This window comes from Stegodyphus dumicola, chromosome 11 (assembly GCF_044657685.1).
Source record: "Stegodyphus dumicola isolate Sdum_Otavi_A_Nest chromosome 11, ASM4465768v1".
Lineage (NCBI taxonomy): Eukaryota > Metazoa > Arthropoda > Arachnida > Araneae > Eresidae > Stegodyphus > Stegodyphus dumicola.
The window spans coordinates 82,205,852-82,222,606 of NC_140778.1; the positions used below are offsets into that span (position 1 = coordinate 82,205,852).

Below are 16,755 nucleotides of genomic sequence, written 5' to 3' on the forward strand. Positions count from 1 at the left end.
CAATAATAGTGGAGAGCATGCAGTTGTCATGAAAAATTTCATTCATACACAGTTTATGAGCACTGGGTGAGACAGTTTTGAGGAATAATAAGTAAGAAAGTTTTATCATCATATTCAAAGACATTTTTTTCATATTTTGTAATTGGATCTGTTTGGGGAAGTGACTGATTTTGCCATCAGTAAAAGTTATCCTGCTTAAAACAGTTTATTATTGTGTTTTCTGAAACATGGTTTCAAAATATGTATTTAGAAGATTCAGAAAATGCACCAAGGAGGTTAGTCCTTATTAATTCATTTGCACTTTCATCCAAATTTTCCACATTATGAAGAATACAGCTCACCTCACGAAGATCATATTCTTTCATCGCTCTATAAAAATTCCTTAATCACAAACTAGAATAACAGATATCATGTTTTCTGCAAGGAATAAAACTTCGGCATACTTTATGAAGTATGTTTTGTGACATGCAGTTGTGAATCAGATCAAAGGTAAAATTATTTTCATCTTACAGTTTCTAAATTCATTCATTAAAAATTTCTGTCATCATCTACACCATACGTTATTTTTTCATAATTTCAAATTCATCAAGGAAAAAATCAAATACATTGCAACATTTTGCTCACTTGACTACAACAACGTTTGCACCCTAACACGAAATCTTCGATGTTTGTTTACATCGCACGATAAATTGTTAATCTTTGCCATAATTCACCGCGAAATATGATAAAAAGCCAAATATTGTAACCCATCCAAAAGCCCGTGACGTCACGGTACACTTTTCCGTACACCTTTGGCGTGTGTCTGTACATAATTGTGACGGACTTTCCCCCCCCCCCGAAACTCAAACGAACATCTTGTTTCTCTTTTACCGATATATTCCAGATTCACGTTAACCAAGTACAAAATTGAACAGACTAAAATGTATAAATTTTGTAGAAGTTATGAATTTAAATCTCGTTCTTTGAATTAAAACTGAATATGATACTGAATGGTAACAAAATTTCCCCGTGAAATATCGATGTACATATCGTAAACAAAATTGTTTTTCTGGGTTTTATTTCGGGTTCCGCGAATTTTGAATTTGAATTCTTTATGAAAAAAATTTCTTTTAGGGTTAAATTAGGAGCTAAATTTTGTGCAATTTGATTGAATTATTGATTCTTAAGGTTTCATATTTATGTTTTAGAATACAGTAAAGGTAAAAATCAGCTAATTCTTTTTCTGTAAAGTACAAAGAAACGTTCTCCATGTTTGAATTTAATTCTGATGAATAGATGAGAACAGATGAGTTTGTTTGACGACTTCTTTTCGCTTCCGTAGATTAGTTTTTGAATGAGCTTTATGTGCTAATTTAAGCCTTTAAGCAAGTTTAAATTGCGAGAGTTATTACTCTGAATTAATATTAGAATTTTAGCTTTATTTTTGAAGTTCTGTTATTTCTTTTATGATGTCTATAAAATGGTCTTTTAAATGGTTTAAAGTTGCAGTTCTAATTTTATTTCTTGAATGGAATTTTTCTTTCTTTTTCTTTTTTTTTTAAAATAAGTGAAGAATTTTTTTTTAAAAAATGTGTATTTAGATATAAAAAGCAAAAATACCTTAAAATAGTTTGTTATCTTCACGAAAGAGTTCTAAAATAAGTATAAATTAATTGTGTAGAATAAATACATATGGTGTAAATGTATAGCAAAATTTTTATGCTTCTATAAGATAAAAATTAGAGAAAGTTAGAAAAAATCTTTTTTTTTTTTTTTTTTTTTTGTTATTGTTGTTGTTGTTGTTTGTTGTTAACAAATCAAATATTTAAAGTTCAGTAGAATTCCAGTTATCTAGACTGCATAGACTGATTTTAGTGAAGACTGCATACATCTGCAACTCCAGTTGTTTGGATTGTTTAGTCTTCTTGCTAGGCAAATCAATTATAGCTTATTTATTATCTAGGCAAATAAAGGTACTTTTCTGTTATTAGGGGACTGGATTCACAAATGTATGTATATATGTGTACACAAACACATCCATGTATGTACACACACATCCATACTACATATTTCTAAATTTGATCCAAACTACAGAAAAGCACCCAAATAAATTTAAGCTTATTATGCAAATAAACTTGCTTATTATTCTAAGCTTATTATTATTTTATCTAGGCTTACTAATTTAGTATTTTACTTTAAATTTAACCCGTAACGGGACGAGCGGTCTGCCGAACCGCGCCACATGTTCCTCCCATCACCCCTATTTCATGCTTTGTCCAATTGAATGGATTATTACCCTAGCTTCACGTTTCGTGACCTTCTTTCTGACACCTTTTTATCGGAATGCTTTGGCAAGTGTATCTGTTGAAATTCTTCTAGAGCGGTCTGCGAGACCTCACCTCCCTCTCAATGTCACAATTTTTGGCAGTAGTGAACACATGGCTCTGAAGTTAGGTCCGCGGAGATTCATTTATCTTTCTGACCCACGTTATGCAGAAGAACTGAAAAAATTCTAGACGAAGTTGGAAGTGATTTTAGTGAAGAAGATGACTGTGAAGAAAATTTCTGCGAAAGGGGGTACCCACTCAACAGACTCTGAATTTTATGTAGACAGCAATGATTTCTCTGATCTAGAAACAACTAATTCCGTAAAATACTACTATGGAAAAAATCGGTTCAAATGGTCATCCGTTGAACCAAATTGAAAAGTTAGAAGGCCAGCTCACAATATCGTAAGACTTCCTGGACTATGACCTTACGAAAAAATTGATAATTCAGATCTAAAAAATGTATGGCAACTACGTTTTACTGACGAACTTTTAAGCATAATTGTGAAATGGACAAATCTAAAAATTGAAAGAAAAATAAAACATATATGTCATCCGATTAAAGGTGAAATTGACTACACCTGTGTTGATGAACTGAGAGATTTTTTGGGTTTACTTATTTACACATCAGTCTTCAAATCCAATCATGAAGATATTGAATGTTTATTTGCCATGGATGGAACTGGCCGCGATATTTTTCGTGCAGTTACGTCAATGAAACGTTTTAAATTTTTACTTTCAAATTTGCGGTTTGATAACCCAGATGATAGGGAAGAACGAAAGAAATCTGATCCGGCATCACTTATTTCTGAAGTGATGAATTTATTCATTTATAACTCCCAGAAAGCGTACGCATTAGGCACTTGCATCTGCATTGATGAAATGTTTGTTGGATTCAGAGGAAAGTGTCGCTTTAAAATGTATATGCCCCAAAAGCCTGTGAAATATGGATTAAAAGTTATGTGTTTGACTGATGCCCGGAATAATTGGGCTTACAATGCATATCTTTATTGTGGAAAAGACTGTGTTGTTGGAAAAATTCAGCAAATCAAGTCAAGCTGTTCTGCGTTTGAGCAAACCAATTTTTAATACGAACAGGAATGTAACAGCAGACAGTTGGTTTTCTTTCATAGAACTTACCACAGAATTGTTGAAAAATGGACTGACATACGTTGGAACTGTTAAAAAAAAATAAAAAAGAAATTCCAAAAGATTTTCTTCCATGTAAGTAAGAAAAGAGAATTCAACATTGTATGGATTTACTAAGGACATAATCTTGATTTCATTTGTTCCAAAGAAAAGGCAAGCAGTGGTTTTGATGTCATCATTGCATTATTCAATAGAAACAGACTCGGAAACACAGAAACCTGAAATAATTGGTTTTTATAACAGAACCAAAGGTGGTGTTGATGCTTTAGAGGAAAAATGGTCTGTCCATTCCTGTAGTAGGAGAACAACGCGTTGGCTATGGCTCTTTTCAACCGGTTAGTAGATATGAGTACAGTAAACGCATACATTTTGCACCATAGTTATAACTAAAACCCTAATTCAGAAGTCAAACAACAAAAATCAGCGTTATACCTACAAAATTTTCGCAGGACTAGTTTCGATGGTTTTACCGAACCATCATCTTCAGCTGCAAAACCGCAAATGAACAAGATAGGAAATAATGATTAGATAAGATAAGAAAGCCTGCACAAGAATAAGCAAGTGGCGCCATCTGTTGGCGAAACCAGAACTAAAACATAATTTCTCTAAAAGCCGAAGGCAAATTTGGATTGGAATTAGGATCGTTAACTAGAACAGAAAGATTTTTATGAATGTGAAATGCCTCTAGAAAATCCAGTTCTCCAATGGAAGATGTTTTTTGAATAATTTTGGCAGCAGAAAAATTGAAAGTGTGATTTTCGGACCAGCAATGTTGAGCAACAGAAGACTTCTGTGTTTCCTTTTTTCTAACATATGCCTCATGTTCTTTGACGCGAAATTTTAAGGCTCTCTTAGTTTGGCCAATGTAAATTAAACCACACTGGCAAGGAATCCTATAAATACCCCAGGAATTCATATCCGGAATGGGGTCCTTGAGTATAGAAGTTGGAATTTTATTGATGGGAGAATAAACAACCCGAAAGTTAAATTTCTGCAAAATATGTGCAACTTTATAGCTAATTGATGGAAAGAAGGGAATGACAACAGAATTTTTATAATCTCCTAAAATAAGAGTGTGGCTTTTAGTGTGTTGAGATGACAATTTTTTAACTGCTTGATTAATAATGTTGGGTGAAAAGCCCCTGTCAATAGCTATTGCTTTTAAATAATTTAGTTCTTCATCAAGGGCTAGTTTGGAGGAGCAAACTTATTCAAAAAACATCTTCCATTGGAGAACTGGATTTTCTAGAGGCATTTCACATTCATAAAAATCTTTCTGTTCTAGTTAACGATCCTAATTCCAATCCAAATTTGCCTTCGGCTTTTAGAGAAATTATGTTTTAGTTCTGGTTTCGCCAACAGATGGCGCCATTTGCTTATTCTTGTCCAGGCTTTCTTATCTTATCTAATCATTATTTCCTATCTTGTTCATTTGCGGTTTTGCAGCTGAAGATGATGGTTCGGTAAAACCATCGAAACTAGTCCTGTGAAAATTTTGTGAATATGACGCTGATTTTTGTTGTTTGACTTCTGAATTAGTATTTATTCGGCGTGTTATTGTGTCTTAACTAAAACCCTGTTATGACCAGAATGTTGTTTTTGAAAAAATTAGCGAGAGAATTAGTCCAACCACACTACTACTACACACGAGAGTGAAAAATCCAGGAATAAATCGAGAATTGCGCCTGACGATAAAGCGTATTTTAAGAAAAGAAGCCGAGTCTAAGGATGTGGAGCAGTGCACAAAAGAAGGAAAATTAAAATCAAGGAAAACATATCGTCTGTGCCCCCCAAGCAAGAAAAGAAAGACAGCATATTTATGTTTATCTTGCCAAGACCCTGTTTGTTTGGAATGCACGCAAAAGTTATGCAATGAATGTGCTAAAGAAGATGAAAACTAAATTGTTTACTATCAGAAAATCAGTGAGATACTGATATTTCAGATACTGTCAAAATTTTTCTGTATTGTGCTACATACAATTTTCTCTGGTTAAAATTTGCTTTAAATATTAAATAATATGGATAAAATAGTTAATTCAAAATAGATGCATTCTTATTTTTAGTTTTATAAAATTTAGTGCAGCATATGATTTTGATCGAAAAATTTAAGGCTATGGAGAAATTTTCTGGGAAAAATTTAATTTCACTTTACAGTGTAAAAACATATTTTCTTTTCAGAGTAAAATGTTCAAAGAACATCTAAGTGAAATATCATGATGATATTTTAATTAGACAATTTTTAAAAATTTATTATAATGCGCGGTCTCTGAGACCGCATGTCCCCTGTTATGTTCAACTTTTTCACCTGCCCTGTTACGGGTTAATTGAATAATATACTTCTTGTAATTGCCTTATTGTCTTCCATTACAAAAGATAGTGTCTTAGTTTAATTTTGACCTAACAGCTAATTTTATTTCACTATAAATAAAGACGAGTTGTTTGCTTAAGATAATAAAACATAAATTCATTATTTAATTTTAGTGGAAAAATTTTTGTTTGTTACAGAAATAAAAATTTTGACTGTACATGGTACTGCTGAAATAAAATACAATACACTAAAAAATTAAATTTGTATTTCGGTGAATAAATATTTTGAAAAGTACTTATATGTTTTTAATATTTGATAAGAGTGTGGCTCCATTTGTCCTCTTTTTATCATAAAACTATTGGGAGATTTAAGATCATGTATTTTAAACCTTTTTGTACATTATATTTACTCTTTCTATATATATTGCCATATATATGTGTATGCATTATAGATGTACCATAATCGCAGTGGCTCTCAATCAGTGAGAAATTCTCCCAGAAAGATAGAACTTCATACCTGCAAGGAAGGGAATTATATTGATTTCAGACTGGTAGGTTCTATAAATTATACGAAGAGGCTCATGGGACTTAAAATAAACATTATATAAGAATAGCAAAAATAACAAAATACAGTCAAAAGTCGTTAATTCGGACACCCATAATCCGGACCTCAAAGCCACAAACTTTCTGCGCATGCGTCGCGTTCACGCACGCGCACAGGCGTTTACGAGAGCGCATAAGACCGTTACAGCTGCGAATATGTTTGTGCGCATGCGCGTTTAATGTGTAACGGAGTTACACGCTAAGCTAAAGTTATCTAATTCAGTTAATGTTGCAGATTGCGTTGTTCTTTAATCTTCGAATTGGATCCGGCTTATTATTTTTTGCAGACTGTTAGAGCAATTTTATAAAAGTAAGCTTGAACTTTTCGAGTATGTCAAATAGAATTTCCGATATATATTTACTACAAAGCGAAAGTATGTTTTGAAATCCGAAATCTGTTTATCAATTTCACGCTGCTCTGCGGCAGAGGGGGGGGGCAGAAACGTCTTTATTAGATTATGATAGATTAGAAAGATTATGTCAAATAGAATTTCCGATATATATTTACTAATATGTAATTTGTATCTACAAAGCGAAAGTATGTTTTGAAATCCGAAATCTGTTTATCAATTTCACGCTGCGGATTGGAAGTTGATCTGTCAACACTATCCTTATCTTCAGAGCAGATGTTTTTATTTTATTTGGTTTATAATTCCGTACTAAGTGTAGTATTTCATCTCGATATACTCCGTCTTTGATATGATTTAAATCAAGTTCCTCGTCATTATAATTCGCTTCCGATAGTGAAGAAAGTGACCCAGAGGTTATTGAAAACGAAAACATTTCGATTGACAAATTAGTCGGTCAACACAGCAATTATAGGACTTGAACAGCGGAACTTTGTAACTAAACAAGAAATTATGTCTGTTTAATAGAATTAAAGAGAAAGTATTATCACATGAAACGAAGCAACTTACATTGAAGGAAATGTTTAATAAAGTAAACAAATAAATATTAAGCTTTTTCTTTTTGTAAATTTTGATACCCTTTAGATCATAATTGTTCTTTATTTCATAAATTACGGTTTCATATTTTTAATTTTGTAATTTCTGCATGCCATCTTACCAGATTTAAACTGATGATCTATAATCCGGAAAAATCGATAATCCGGAATCGCCGAAGTCCCGACGAGTCCGGATTAACGACTTTTGACTGTAGTTCTTTTCCCCTAAAATAATGAAATCAAAGAAGCAGACACTTTCTTTGGTAAAATATAAGCATCAAAATTAAAATAAAAACATAATTATCATAAATCTAATAAGTATCTGTCTTACACATCCTTATTTATCTTAACCTTGTTATTCTGTTTGTGTTTACTCCATGTACATAGCGTTCTGGTATACGAAGAGGCTCATGGGACTTAAAATAAGCATCATATAAGAATAGCAAAAATAACAAAATAGTTCGTTTCCCCTAAAATACTGAAATCAAAGAAGCAGACACTTTCTTTGGTAAAATATAAGCATCAAAATTAAAATAAAAACATAATTATCATAAATCTAATAAGTATCTGTCTTACACATCCTTATTTCTCTTAACCTTGTTATTCTGTTTGTGTTTACTCCATGTACATAGCGTTCTGGTATACGAAGAGGCTCATGGGACTTAAAATAAGCATCATATAAGAATAGCAAAAATAACAAAATAGTTCTTTTCCCCTAAAATAATGAAATCAAAGAAGCAGACACTTTCTTTGGTAAAATATAAGCATCAAAATTAAAATAAAAACATAATTATCATAAATCTTATAAGTATCTGTCTTACACATCCTTATTTCTCTTAACCTTGCTATTCTGTTTGTGTTTACTCCATGTACATAGCGTTCCGGTCAATATGACCCAATTCAGAAAACTAACCTTTCTTGCAGTAATTGACAAATGCCATTTAAGAAATGGTTTAAACAATAGTAATGTAAGTTTACCAAAAAATCTAATGGTTAATCATTGGATTATGGTAACTTGGTGATTTTTTGTTGAAAATTTAGCGACCAACCCTGCTACAGCAACCTTCTAGGGTAAAAGTATAGTTTAGGGTACCCCTTGGCGAAACTTGGCAATGTTTGGTGGTACATGGATACCGATTTTGTGCAATTCTTTGACTCGTTATTTTGTCTTTTGTCCTACGTTATAGATAATTTGTTTTCGTTCTATTCACTATGTATTGAAGTCCATGGAACAAAAGCATTGTATGCAGAAGTATCAAACATGTTATAGAATACTATCATGGACCAGCAATTTATTAGGAAGTTCTGATTTATTTTTTCCAATGGTGCCAAGCATAGCCATTTTCCGTTTTAGAAGAAGTTGTTCTAAGGTGTAAAATGTGAAAACCTTATGACATGCAATATAGTATATAATATTTTGTCCTGAATACCCGTAGGTAAGATCACACACTGCTTGCATAGCCTGATATTTCTCTGGCTTTGACCCTTGTTCTTTTTCAGTGTAAATTTGTGTTATCAGTATATACAAAGTTATTACTGCCATATAAAATCCACATTTTTATCCCATATTTAGATGGCTTACTTGGTATATACTGTTTGAAAGGACATCGGCCACGAAATCCTACTAATTGTTCATATGCAGTAATATTTTCGTTTGGATTATATATAATTTTGGTAGAATTTCTATTCACTTTTCCCAAATATCTTGCACTGCAGCTAATTTATCCAAATTTCTTCTTTCTTGAAAAGTGGATTTATTATCAAAATGGATAACTCTCGATATGGTGTAAAATGTTTCGAAGGATATTGTAGCACAAAATATTACTTCTGACAGTTTCTTTATCCCATAAGCGTTTTGTTGATTTTCCATATAATTTATAAACACCAGCTAACAATAATGATCCAATATATGCTTGAAAAGTTTGACTTTCGATATTTTTCCACTTTTTCCATAAATTTTTTCTGATTCAATATTGGTCATTATTTACAATTTTGTTTTCAATTGTAGAATTGAGTATTACTTCAAATGCACATTTTAAGTCTGTTATCCTTGCCGTTGCTTATCTTGTGACCCCTGGAGTAGTTTTTGTAATAGGGTTAGCCAAATAAGACCTATTAATGTTAAACATGGGTAACTCTTGTAATAATAATTTATTTTTATTAATTTTTTTATACATTAAATATATTTTATGGAAATTATGTATGAAATATGACATCAAACAAATGTCCACCAATTTTCTCGATACAGAGATTGGCTCTTTTTAACGCGTTTTCCATTATACCACATAATGTTTCTGGTTGAAAGCTCAGTATTTCATCTTAAATATTCTGCTTCAGCTGTCTAATAGTCTCTGGTTTATTAACATAAACTTTGTCTTTTTAATATCCCCATAAAAAAGGATTCTGCTTCGCCATTGGCCGCAAAAAGTTTTCAATCATTGTTCTGTAAGAAGCTCCGGAAATCGTTTCCGAACTCATTCTCGAAGAAATATGGGCCAACAACTCTATTGGCCATAACACCACACCAAACAGTAAGAATTCGTTCCAGAAGGTTCTCCATCAGTCCATGGCATATCACCAATTTTGTCGCCAAATGGATGATTTCTCGCCAAATGTGGCAACCATGCCTTAATTGCCATTTTATGGCAACCCTAAAACTGCTTTGTGCTTGCATTTTTTTTCCTAACTTGGGCCAACGAATGGCTGAGCAGTGAAGTCTCTGAACACTGGTAGTTTGATCCAAATTCATATCCATAGAATGAGCTAATTGTCTGGACATTTTCGTAGTTTTCCTCATGTATAACATAGGTATGAGCCAGTTTGTTTTAGAAAGCTCTCTATGATGGTATCCATCCTCTTAAGCAGATAGCTTTAATGTTCTTTTCCATAATCAAATTTTTAAGAAAATTCTGACTCATTAGATTAATTTTATGATCAATTAACCTATGACTGTTGTCTTTTTAAGTTCATTTACTTATTTCATTTCTCTGCATTTCTTCTATGATATTTGTAATTGCTATCTTTCTCAAGTTTTTAATGAATAAATGCATCTTTTTTGTTTATTTTGTTGGTAGATTTTATTTAAAAGGTCCCATTGAATGCTACAAAAAAGAGGTTGCAATAATTCATATACTCAATATGGATTTACATTCATAATCCTAGTGTTTATTTTTAGCTTTAGTTCTAATGAACAATTTTAGGAAACTTAAGAAAGATTAAAGCAAGATTTGCAGAATTAACAACCATAATACAAGAAGAAGAATAAATCTGAGCATAATATGGAGTTAAAATTTGTTCAGATGCCTTCTATGAATTGAATTGGGAGACTTGGATCTGACATCATGTTGTCAAAGTAGTGAAAATTGTATTGGAAATGATTTAAAAAAAATAACAGGTGTTTTCCCACTAGTGAATCCAAGAAACTGATTACAGTACTATGAAACCAGACTAAAAGGAGCAACAAATAAGCAAATACAGTACAATGTCTGTAAGTCTGTAATCCAGACATCCATTATCTGGAATGATCTATAATCCAGACCTCAAAGCCTCAAACTTTTTTTATATGCTTTATGCATGCGTGTTTAATGTTATGCATGCGCATTTAATGTTTACGCATGCACGTTTAGCACAAAAAATGAAGCAACTTAAACAACTTACATTGAAAGAAATGTTTTTAATAAAGTAAACAAATAAATATTAAGCTTTTTTTTTTTTTTTTTTTTTTTTTTTTTTTGTAAATTTTGATATCCTTTAGATCCTAATTGTTCTTTATTTCATAATTTATGGTTTCATATTTTTAATTGTATAATTTCTGCATGCCATCTTACCAGATTTAAATTGATGATCTATAATCCAGAATTGCCGAAGTCCCGACTAGTCCAGATTACAAACTTTGTACTGTATGTAGACATTACACTATTTACTTTTATTACATTACTAGTTTATTATATTATACACTTTTATTACATTACCAGATTAATTTTACGACATTATCAGAACAGAGTACTTATGTGGTTTTGAAGAGGGCTCATTATATCTCTCCATAGTTTTCATTGTATCAAAAATGCCATTCAAGTGATCCTATTTGCCATCTGTCAGTTGAAGCAATCTTATTGCACTTCTATCAATAGTCATAATTTTACTGCTATAATCAAATTTAAAACAATATTGACAGCTATCCCTATTTTTCATTCATACAAACTTTGTCCCAATGTCTCTCAACATGACCAAAAATTAGTCCCCATTGTTGACAGATTGCCATCACAATTCAGTAAGGTGATGGGGCAGTACTGCAAGTATTATTTCTCCATATGTTTTTATTCTATATAATTAATTATTAAGATGGCCTCATAGACATTCTATTATCTGAGTGTTGGCAGCATTGCAGGATCAACAAAATTCATTCGATGATTTAGGTTCTGTAAGGAAAGTGTATCGTGGTTCATATTCATAATCAAAAGGAATACAGGGTAGATCGCTTGTTATAGATACTGTCTGATAGGTCATCTCTTGTGATATAGTTTGGTTTTGGTTATTTTTATTTATGGCAAAGCATGCAAGAGCTGTCTTCCTAAGAAGAGGGATGCCATCATGAAGGACTTAGGGAAGCTAGCTCATATACACGTTACATTGGGGAAAAACCACGAAAGTGACTATGCAGCCAGCCTGTTCGCAAGGATTCAAACCCCAGACTGATTTACCAGCGTTCAGTGACTTTACCACTCTGTCATTCGTGGGCCATTCTGTTGCAAGAATACCAAAAATTCACACAATATTCTATTAAAGAAGGAACAGTACAATACAATATTCAAAGTACAATACAAAAATTACAATATTCTTTAAAGAAGGAACAGCAGTAGGCCATTGATATCAAGGATCAATTGTACAAGAGATAATATCTGCAGCATCTGGCTTATGTTAAATTCTGTTTGATGAACTGACTGATGTAGCACTGTATTCCTTCCTTGTTGCTGATGTTTACAAAGTATGTTCTTCAAGTTCATTGAAAGAAGTATTTGTATTTTATTTATTCTTGGAAACAATTAGCAATGCCTCTTTCATTTTAAAAAATGGTTCATCCTTTGAATGGAGAAAGCCTTGAGAGATATTGTCCGTTGATGCTGCACAGATAGAGTGTCAAACATTTGAAAACAAAATATCTTCATTATAAACTTTGTCATGGGTGACAGAAATTCACTATATGATACATTGGCTTCAAAACGTGCATGCAGCTTCACTAAGAAAAATTTAAATTATGCGATTGAAATTTTGAATTTTGTAGAGTAGAGTTTTAGACTTGCTACTTTTCAAGTAATTATGGATTGATACAGATATAGATCATCATTTGTACCATTTCCACATAAATGCTGAGTGTCTAAAGAGGAAATGAGATTGACAGAGTGTAGAGCTAAGACATAAAGCTCAAATTATTTTTTTCAATACAAACTAAAATGGAATTTTGCTTTCGGCTGGAAATCGAGAATCATCTCTCTCTTTTATTTGTTTGAGCAGATGAAAGAACTCGCTCTTCAAATCAAGGAAGAATTTCAGTTATTATAAAAAGAATATCAGGGAAATATTTCAGTTATCATAAAATTCATTGACTGCTTAAAAACTTTTGCAGACAAGCTTTAGAACTGAAAGGAAATAGTCAATATTAAAAATATGTAAGTGTTTGAGGAGGAGTAATCTATTCTTGATTCCAGTAAACTAGAAGGATTTTTGTAACATGAAATTTTGTAGTGTTTGAGTAATTCCAGAGACTGAATTCAGCTGATACTTTTCCAAATGATACTTTGAATTTTGTGAAAAATCTGTCCGAATATTAACTTAAAAAAGTTTATGTGAATATTCTGAAAGCATTTCTGAAACTAAATAGTGATTCATAATCAAGACATGTGTTCAATGAGAAATCATTCAGATTTTCTGCCCTGTAATGGGTGGATATTATCAATATATAACAAAAGAGTTATGTGGACATTGCTTCCATTTGTGCCAATATATGTTTGTGATAGGCTTTTCCACTTTACTACATGCAAAAATGAAACAGCAAAGTAAATTTGAGGGTGAAAATGACTAGCATTATATAAGGGCAAGTCAAATGAAAGTGAGCCAATGCGAATATATGACAAACAGAGTACTTTATTTAAAGGTAGTCTCCATGAACATTGAGACATTTATCCCACTGACAAATGAGCCGCGTGATCCCCCATCTCATAAAACTCCTTGGGCTGTCGATTCAAAAAGTCTGTAACCGACTCCTTCACGGCGTCGTCCGACACGAATCTGGTACCCTTGAGATGTTTCTTCAGTTTCCCGAAAATGTGAAAGTCGCATGGCGACAAATCTGGGCTGTATGGAGGATGTTGCAGCGTGTCCCACTTGAACTTTGCCAGTTGTGTCTTAACCACATCAGCGACGTGGGGATGAGCATTGTCGTGTAGATCACACCATTCGTCAATCTTCGAGGTCGTTTGTTCTTGATTGCGACACGCAGCCAATTCAGCGTTGCACAATATCGCAAACTATTGATAGTCTCTCCACGTTTAGCAAATTCAATCAGTAATGGCCCCTTACGATCGAAAAAAAAGTCAATAGCACCTTTCCCGAGGAAATGACAGCCTTTGCTTTCTTCGGGGGGTGGTGAATTCAAATGTTTCCACTCTAAGCTTTGCCGGCGTGTTTCAGGTTCGTAGTGGTGGCACCATGATTAGTCTCCGGTCACAATTGCAGACAAGAAGTCGTCACCCTCATTGTGATACCAGATGAGATGAGTCAAAGCAGCGCCGAACCTCTCCGTCTTCTGGCGGTCGTTCAAAATCTTGGGCATCCATTGAGCACACAAAAGCCGATAACCGAGATGATCATGAATTATGGTGTAAACCGAACCGTGACTGATGTTCAGACGCTCTGCCAGTTCATTGATGCTTATCCCCCGTTCTTGTCTAATCAGCTCATCAAACTGTGCAATTGTGTCGGAGGTGATTGTAAGGTGGCTTTGGCCCGGTCTTGGATCGTCTTTGCAACTTTCACGTCCTTCTCTGAACCGTTTGCTCGAACGCTTCACAGTGGCCAATGCGATGCAATGTTCACCGTACACAGCAGTCATACGGCGACTAATTTCATGTTGGGAAACACCTTCAGCTGTCAAAAACCTGACCACACCACGCTGTTCCTCTTTTGGAGCACCATTATGTCACGCTACCATCTTCAACCCAGTGTAAGAGCGCCTTAAAGAACTTTAACCTCACACTTTCGTGCCACTTTCGTAAATGAAGGCTGTCTTTGTGCTACGCGCATGCGCCGCAGATGATGGACCGAACCATTCTTGCTGAGGAGGGGTTGGCTCACTTTCATTTGACTCGCCATTATATTTCAATCACTTTTCCATTTATCTCAGATTTGGTGAAAAAGGAAATTATAGGTTTCTCTGAGACTTTTGTCTTCAAATGCAGTGGCTTTCAAAATATTAATATTATTTATTAATAATATGTTTTTGAATGCTTTGTTTTGTTAAATAATTTATTTTAAGTCTGATTTAATTAAAATTCATTGCTTCTAAAATTTTAATGAAGTTTTCTTTAATTGAAGTATATGTATATTAGTAATTAATTTATGTTTATTAGTATTTATAGTATGTTAAAATGTTTTATATTTTCTACGTTAATTGGAATGAAACTTGAAGTCAGAAAAATTTTAGAAAGGATGGAATAGTATTCTGACATATGTTGAAAGGGAGAAATAAAATGAAAAAGCTGAGTACTACTTACCTGAAATGGTGAACTATGCAAGCTCAAATGAGCCCTTTTATTAATATTATCTCTAATTTATAAGCTCCTTATTCTTGTATGTATGTTTATTTTTAGAGAAAACATCATGCAAGTCATAATCAACTCTAGCAAATATTTAATTTTATGTAATAGCATGAAATGAAAACTAATTATTTTCAAAATTTCATTAAGATGATTTTAACTTGAAAAATGCATAATGGAATTCTTAATAGCGTAACTAAAGCTTAATAGTGTAAAGTCGGTACATGGTTATTGCAAGTTCACACCATCTTAAATATTTTAGAAGCAAAGTGCTAAGAGTTTGGAAGGTGTGGTCTCAGACTTTGTTAAGAGTCTAGCAAATATTGCATTAGTAGCATTGTAATTAAATGAGTTTTGAGCTCTAGATGCTCAATTTTTCCCCAACAGGATCTTTTTCTACTGTAAACATATTCTAAATTTAATGACAATCTCCATAAATGGCAAAACTGTAAGATAATTTAATCCTTAATTTTTTCTAAAGTGCTTTTGAAAATCGTGGCATAGCCTTAGAACCTCTTGAAAGATCAATTGTGGTGAAAGGAAAAAAGTAATATTGTAGCTTATGGCATAAACTGTGCAGAATAATTAAATTTACTCATTATGTAATATAATTGTGACATTTTGTGATTTGAATTTTAAAGATCTTTTATTATAAAATATTTTTTTTTTATTCTTGCACAATTATTTTCAGTTTATAGTTTTGTGAAAATAAAGCATCCAATTAGAGTTTAATATTTTGTTTTTGATATGCTAAATCTGATCCTTTATTAAAATTTCTAGTATATATATCATATGATAATTATTATAATAAAATTTAAAATTACTTTTTACATTTAGGAAGGAAGGAAACTGCAATGCATTCAAGAGTGGCCACGCTTGAATTTTCTTCTGGTACTTTATTTAACTAATATGGTTTTTGATAGCTTATTGATATAAATTTTCATTTTTATGAATTTTACTATGATTAAAAAGTAACTTATCAAATGACTCTTTATCTTATAGCTTGGGTAAAGAGTTGGTGCTGTTTGGGAAATTCAGATCATTCAGGTACTTGACATCTGTAGTTTGAAAAAGTATTTTTATAAATAAATGAAAACGCTTAATAAAACTATACTTATGTGTTATCACAACCACCTTGGTGCAGTTTGTAGAATTTTATGGCAGAGAAAGAATGATTACATTTATTGTAAAATATTATATATTACATATGTACATATTTAACATTTTAACTATTTACCTCCAATCAGAGTCAGTAAACTTAGTTAAAAACAGATTGTTGTTGTAGTGGAAATTTCATAGTGATAACTGAGAAAGAATTCAAAGCCTTGTTAAGTAATTTTGTGGCAAAATCACTTCTCTCTCTTTTTTTTTTTTTTTTTTTTTTGTTATATAAAAATCCTACAAGCAGAAATTTTAAAATTGAATTCCAGACAAAAAAAAAAAAAAAAAAAAAAAAAAAAAAATTAATTTTTCTATAAAACCTATTGAAACTTGGAATATAACAAGAATGCATAAGAAAATGGCAATGTTGGAAACTAAATATTTATCATACGCATGGTTGCCTGAATTATCAGTGAAGCTTTGGTGATTTCTACTAAGGTAGTTTTGATAGCATGTAAATGCAAATAAAACACCT

General features: G+C 32.4%; 1 protein-coding gene across 13 annotated transcripts in view; it reads left to right on the forward strand.

Moving 5' to 3' along the window:
* Positions 1-847: 847 nt before the first annotated feature.
* Positions 848-16,755, forward strand: part of LOC118184600 (adenylate cyclase type 10-like) — a 195,434-nt gene continuing 179,526 nt past the window's right edge. For 8 of the 13 annotated variants that reach the window (XR_015044053.1, XR_015044054.1, XR_015044056.1 and 5 more), the window contains exons 1-3: positions 848-992; positions 15,957-16,010; positions 16,122-16,166. Coding sequence is in view for 7 of the 13 variants with exons in the window: in XM_085826923.1 (XP_085683049.1) it covers positions 980-992; positions 15,957-16,010; positions 16,122-16,166 (112 nt within the window). In the remaining 6 variants the exon portion in view is untranslated. Of the gene's footprint in view, positions 993-1,062; positions 1,200-6,229; positions 6,314-6,513; positions 6,676-15,956; positions 16,011-16,121; positions 16,167-16,755 lie in introns of those variants that run through there. The other 5 variants (XM_085826920.1, XM_085826919.1, XM_085826921.1 and 2 more) reach the window with 5 other exon arrangements.